The 6,000-nt window shown below is 36.2% G+C and overlaps 1 protein-coding gene across 1 annotated transcript; it reads right to left on the bottom strand.

Moving 5' to 3' along the window:
* Window positions 1-243: 243 nt before the first annotated feature.
* dnajc15 (DnaJ (Hsp40) homolog, subfamily C, member 15) lies at window positions 244-3,888 on the bottom strand. The gene is made up of 6 exons (XM_044019540.1): window positions 3,753-3,888; window positions 1,806-1,857; window positions 1,521-1,594; window positions 1,014-1,090; window positions 864-934; window positions 244-575 (listed from the first exon to the last, which is right to left on the bottom strand). The coding sequence occupies exons 1-6, from the start codon at window positions 3,855-3,857 to the stop codon at window positions 505-507; spliced, it is 450 nt and encodes a 149-aa protein (XP_043875475.1). The 5' UTR covers window positions 3,858-3,888; the 3' UTR covers window positions 244-504.
* Window positions 3,889-6,000: the final 2,112 nt, after the last annotated feature.

Below are 6,000 nucleotides of genomic sequence, written 5' to 3'. Positions count from 1 at the left end.
CACCTACATGTCAATGATGTTCTCACACCACTGCGCCACATGTAACTAGGCTTGACACAATCAAATCTTTCCCAAATTTCAAATCTATGTTTAGAGTCCCACCCTGGACACATCTAAAACACCAATATTCAGGTATAGTCACAGCGCCACCTAGGGGTAATGGGATAAAACATTTAAAAGACAAACATCTTCCATTGTTAGGAAAAGCTACACTGTCAAGATTACTAACAGTGAACACTCTACTGTCATTGATCACTTTATTAGGAACATCACACTGACAATGATCACTTTCAATACAGCAATGTAAAAAAAAAAGTTAAAGTCCTTCAACATGACATGGGCACCAAGAATCGGGCACGATCATAATTTCACCACAAATCTTTGTAGTGTGTTTCTTGTCTCTTGATGGCAGTAATCCAGGTGTGGTATCCATATTGATGAAGCTATTCAACAGTGATGAGATTATGCATGAAGTAATAGTCTTTAAAGTGACAACAGTGCAGGTCATCGCCGTGTCTCCTTGTCCAAAAGGTCTTTGGCCTCATTGATCTTAGCAGCCATATATGGTGACCCACCTACAGACACACACACACACTCAAAGTCACATCTATAACCAAGACTAGGCTAATGACGGAGATGTATACTGTATATAATGTATGCACTGTATTGAAAAAAGTGCACCAAATCTATATTCTGTTTGAGCTACAGTCCTTATCCATTAGTCACTTCAGCTGTTTCTATTTGAGAACAGACACAATTTTGAGGGTTAGAGGTAGACGCTGAGGAAAAAGAAAACCTGGCCCTGGTGAGAGGTGTTTTAAGTGGTTAATGCAACATGGGAACAATTCATATTTGAAGCTTACCTTTATCTGGATGATTCAGGACCATGATCCTCCTGTGTGCCTCACGTACCTTGGACCTAGTGCTGGTTGGGCTGGATATAAAACACATTTATGTTAGAAAAAATATACTTAACCACCCTGAGAAATAATAACTACAGCACATGGTATTACCTAATGCCAAGAATGAGGCTGGCCTCTCGTTTGGACATCTTCTGCTCAAAACCTCCTTTGTAATATGATGAGAAAGCCTAAGGGGACAGAGGAGCAATTAATTCATTGATTAATAACAGTTAGGGAAGTAGGGCCCAACCTATGTGGATTTTTGGTGGCCAATACTAATATTAAGGTGTTCAGAAATAAATAAATATACATTCCTGACATTGTGTTATTTCTTTATCAATTTATTATAAATAAAAATATAAATATGACCATATATATATTGACATTAAAAAGACAAAAAATGTTTGGATCTAAAAGTATTAGAATTAAACACTTCTTCTAACAGCCAATGTTGCTTTTTTAGCATTGTTTATTCTGCATAAAGTTTTTTATATTGGCCCATACACTATTTGGACAAAAGTATTTCGTCAACCCAAAAAGATGGGATATGTATGATGTTGCAGAAAAAAAGCTGAATATAAGGACACAGGTGGAATAAGAGGTTCATTAATTACTCACTGATGAGGGCATTTTCTTTACAGTTTGGGAGAAGACCTGTCCAAGAGGCTTCCACAGCTGAAATGCATAGCGGCCTGTGTGTGGCCACATTCAAACAATTAGTTTCAATCTATTGAAACAATCAAACAGCAGTTAGGGCTGCAGCTAATTATAATTTTCAGAGTTGTTTGTGTTGGTTATTTCGTCAAATAGTCTATTAATCATTAACTTGCTAAGAGAGTGTGTAAACAATACCAATACAATATGATATGTACTTACAATAATAAATTGTAAAGTAATTCCTACCTGCAAAGCCTGCAGCAGCTACACCAAGTCCAACAGCTATCAGAGTTCCTCCCTGTCAGAAAAAAAAATAAAACCACTGTGTTAAACTTCAAGTATAACACTGTTGCTACATTTAAGCAGCAGTTTTATGTGTCCTGTTTGATTCACCATGGACTGTGTTGTGTCAAAGTCGGCTTACAGATATACATATAAATATACATAAACATATATATGTATGTATATATGTATATATGTATGTATATATGTATATATATATGTATATATATATGTATATATAATATATATGTGTAAATACAACACAAAACCACTGACATAAAATTATAATATAAATGTATATTACAATATAAAAAGATTTGGAAACATTATTTCAGTCAATTATTACTTTAAAAATACCAATTGGTACATTGTTGAAAAGCCTGATAAGTCACCTTTATAACGAGGTACAACTTTTGTTGTACAGCATTTGTGGACTGAACGCAGTTAAATGTGTGGGTAGTGACCCAAAATCGCCAGCAATATTCCCCTTTTGGTATTCATTCTTATTTTGACCTTCAAGTACTACCAGGTGATTGGCACCTAACTGACAGCACAATGAGATTGTGGAGCCAGTGGCGATCCCATATCTCCAGAATCTGGGACTGAACTCCATCCTGCAGGATGACAACGCTCTCCTCCACAGAGCCAGGATCATCACAGGAGTACCTCCAGAATTTGGGAGTGGAGAGGATAGAAAGACATGCTGTGAGTCCAGACCTCAACCCAATTGAACACTTGTGGGATCACAGCTTGGGCATGTTGTACGCACTACTGTGACCAACACAACCACGCTGGTTGAACTTCAATAACTCCTGGTTGAGGAATTCAATGCCATACCACAGCAAAATGTGAGGTGGCGACCAGCATGAGGAGGTGCCTAGCTGTTGTGGCTGCGTATGGATCTTCCACTTGTTAATGAAGTCACTGTAGGTGTAAAAATGGCCAATATGTGTTGTTTTTTTCCTTACTACTGTGACAAGAGTGCAATCATCCAATCAACCAAGCAACTCAAAACAATAGTGAATAACAACAGGAGAATATTGCAGGGGATTTTTGCACATTTTATTGGGGCATGAGTACCCTAATGGTAAAAGGTGAGATGGAGGAATTTTTAACCCTAACCTTGTTGTAAAGGTATCGGATATCGATACAGCACTTTAAAGAATTGATACAATATCATTCCCTGAAATATCACAATATATTACTTGTTCAATATTTTCTTAGTCATCAACTAAGTTTCAATTAGTCATCAACTTAATTCAAACCAGTCATAATTCCAGGGGGATTGAAGACACCTTGAACTAGAATTATGAAATTCAAACTGGAATGATGTACTTTAATTTAGCAGCAGATATTCACAATATGAAATGTGGATATTAACTGACTCAAAGATAATGTAATGAAAACATGGCAGCCGAGTTCTCCCAAACATGGAACACTGAACTACTTACCATGATTGCTTGCACAACTATGTTTTCATCTGGGAAATACTTCTTCTAAAACATTTGCTGATGATGATGGTTCAACGATAACAATAAAGATATTTAATCTTTAAATGACAGATTAACGGAATAAGTTACGTCATTTGTCCTTGGAAGATTCACTTTGAGGATAATATGAATGTCATTGTGGATGTATGAAATCTTCAGTTTGACTGGGTAGAAATGACTAACTCTCTGTAATATATATCCAGACGAGCAATTGAATGTTAACCGACCTTATCATATGATACTGGTAACAAATTTTGGGGGAGAAAAAAATTTGCGGTTCTGACGCATAAAGAGATTAATGACAGGTAGTTACATCATTATACGCCATAGAGGTTAACTGACAAACTATAGTCGATAAAAGACCCGACGGTTTGGTTTGACAGCAACATCAAACGTTTTCAGTATGAAAGTAGACACTCACAAGTCTCCTGTCTATCGCTGCGTCGCTGTTGGTCCTTGAATTTGGAGTATATTCAGCAAATCGCATGTCTCCACCGTCAACGGTCATCCTGCCGGTGTTCGCCATGATGCAGATCTGTTGTTAACCCGGATGTTGTATTGCGTTGAACCTTTCAAAATAAGACTTATACCTATGCCTGAAGCTGCTTTACCGGGGCACATATGCTTAGTTCGACTAAGGTTTAGCTGTCGGCCACTCTCAGTTTATCCTCAGTCAAACTGATTAGGAAACATGGAATCCTCACGTATCGTAGTCATCATGTTAAATAAACTGAAACGAAACTAAGTGATATGCGGCGTTACGAACATCCGATTTTCAAAATAAAAACCTTCACTTACCGTGAACCACCTCATTTCCAACGTATGGGCTGCGGACCACTGGTTGACCTCGGACAGGCTAATACATACTCTTCTATTGTCCTGGGGAAAAGATGTCTCATTATGTTGTGTTATTTTGTTATCCACTCTTAATACCACTATAGGCTTAAACGTTTAATTAATTTGTAAACATTTCAATTGTGACCAATCACAAGTATTTAAAGAATGATTAATATTGAGCAAATTATTGGTATTATTGGTAAAAGGGACAAAATATATTCATTTTATTGTTATATGTTAATTTGAATATTGTGTTACGTGCTCTGGGCGACGGCTTCAGAAGTTTTTAGGGCCCTTAAGCCTTTGCCGTGTAAATACATTTCTACATTGCTGCTGCAAAACAAGAACTTCAGCCACTGGAGGTCAGCATATCCATATGGCTTGTTCACCCAAAGAACATCTCTTCACATCCCCCTGATGGTACATACAGTAATATTCTGATTGTTTTGGTTTATGTGAAACCCTATCATTTGTGAAAAATAAACCTAGTTAACCCAGATACTTCAAACATATCCCAATGAGTTTATATTTTGTATTAGGTGGAAGTGAATAGTTTATGTACAACTTAGGTTATCAAAACCTTCAAAAATTATTCTTTAAACTGTGTTCTTGGAAACTAACCACTTGTTGAAGTACTTGCTTTGATTGTCATAAAACAGAAAAGAAAACCAAAAATACAAAATATGGAATAGGTATATTATAATATATAACAGTAAAAAATGTTTTGTGACAAATATTTGCATGGGCCCAGCATACTGTATACAGGTATATACAATACTTTTATAACATGTTCAGCATATTCACTATGTTTATTACAAATACTATACTGACTTGCATGTATAATGCAAGATACTGATGAATGACTTTGACAGAAACATTGTTTGGTGTACCATTTAGCAGCACTGATGGGCTTCACCTGAATAAAAGCACACTGAAGCAAAACATATTAGCCACATTATTAAGCATTAAGCATATTGTTACAACATTCGTTACCTTTGTACACTGGAGCGCTGTGACGAAAGAATTTCCCGCAAGGGATTAATAAAGTATTTTCTATTCTATTCTATTCTATTCTATTCAGGCTCCAGAATTTGGTGCATGTCACAAGTCAGGATGTGCATGCTTCAGGAAACTACCTTTTACCTGTGTGCTATTATTTAGATTTTAGATGTTACTGTAGTTGTAAAATTATTTATGTGCATCTGCCTGCCACAAATATAAGTGTACACAATGTTCTCAAAGGTTCACAAAATATTTAAACAGAGCTCTCTTTTTTTTCCCTTTTTTTTTGTTACATGAGCCACTCATCATTGTTTTAGTACCTGGTGCTCATGAGTCACAAAGGATGGATTCAGAAAGATGAAAAGGGTTTAAGGTTAAAGTAAAAAAAAGGTAAAGGCTGATGGAGGCAGTAATGTAACACTATGGAACACAAACAAAGTGGAAGAATTGCAAATTACTATAAAACTGTCATTGTTACTTGATACAGGTTCTTACTTTTATCTGATGACATTTAAATGTTTCACTCCAATATTTTGTTATGCAGGTTTTGCAAGAAAGGGCAATACAATTATGCTGCATCTGACTGTATCAATGCAACCTCAGTGCAAGTTAAAAGTCTGATGAAGCCTATGTATTTGTGTATGGAGTTGTCATAGGAACAGTGAAGTGAAATATAAATCTTAAGCATAATATTTTAGACAACAGTCCGCCCCTGCACAAAGCTTGGACTGTGCTATAAACTTGACCTTAAGGTTACATTAATCTGTTGTTGTTAGTTTCCTTGAATTATTAATTAGCAATACATTTTAGGTGTGTATGCGAGTGTGTGT

This window comes from Solea senegalensis, linkage group LG2 (genome assembly GCF_019176455.1).
Source record: "Solea senegalensis isolate Sse05_10M linkage group LG2, IFAPA_SoseM_1, whole genome shotgun sequence".
In the NCBI taxonomy this organism is placed as follows: Eukaryota; Metazoa; Chordata; class Actinopteri; order Pleuronectiformes; family Soleidae; genus Solea; species Solea senegalensis.
The sequence above is the reverse complement of the archived record's forward strand: the minus strand, read 5'-3'. Positions and strand labels throughout refer to the sequence as shown.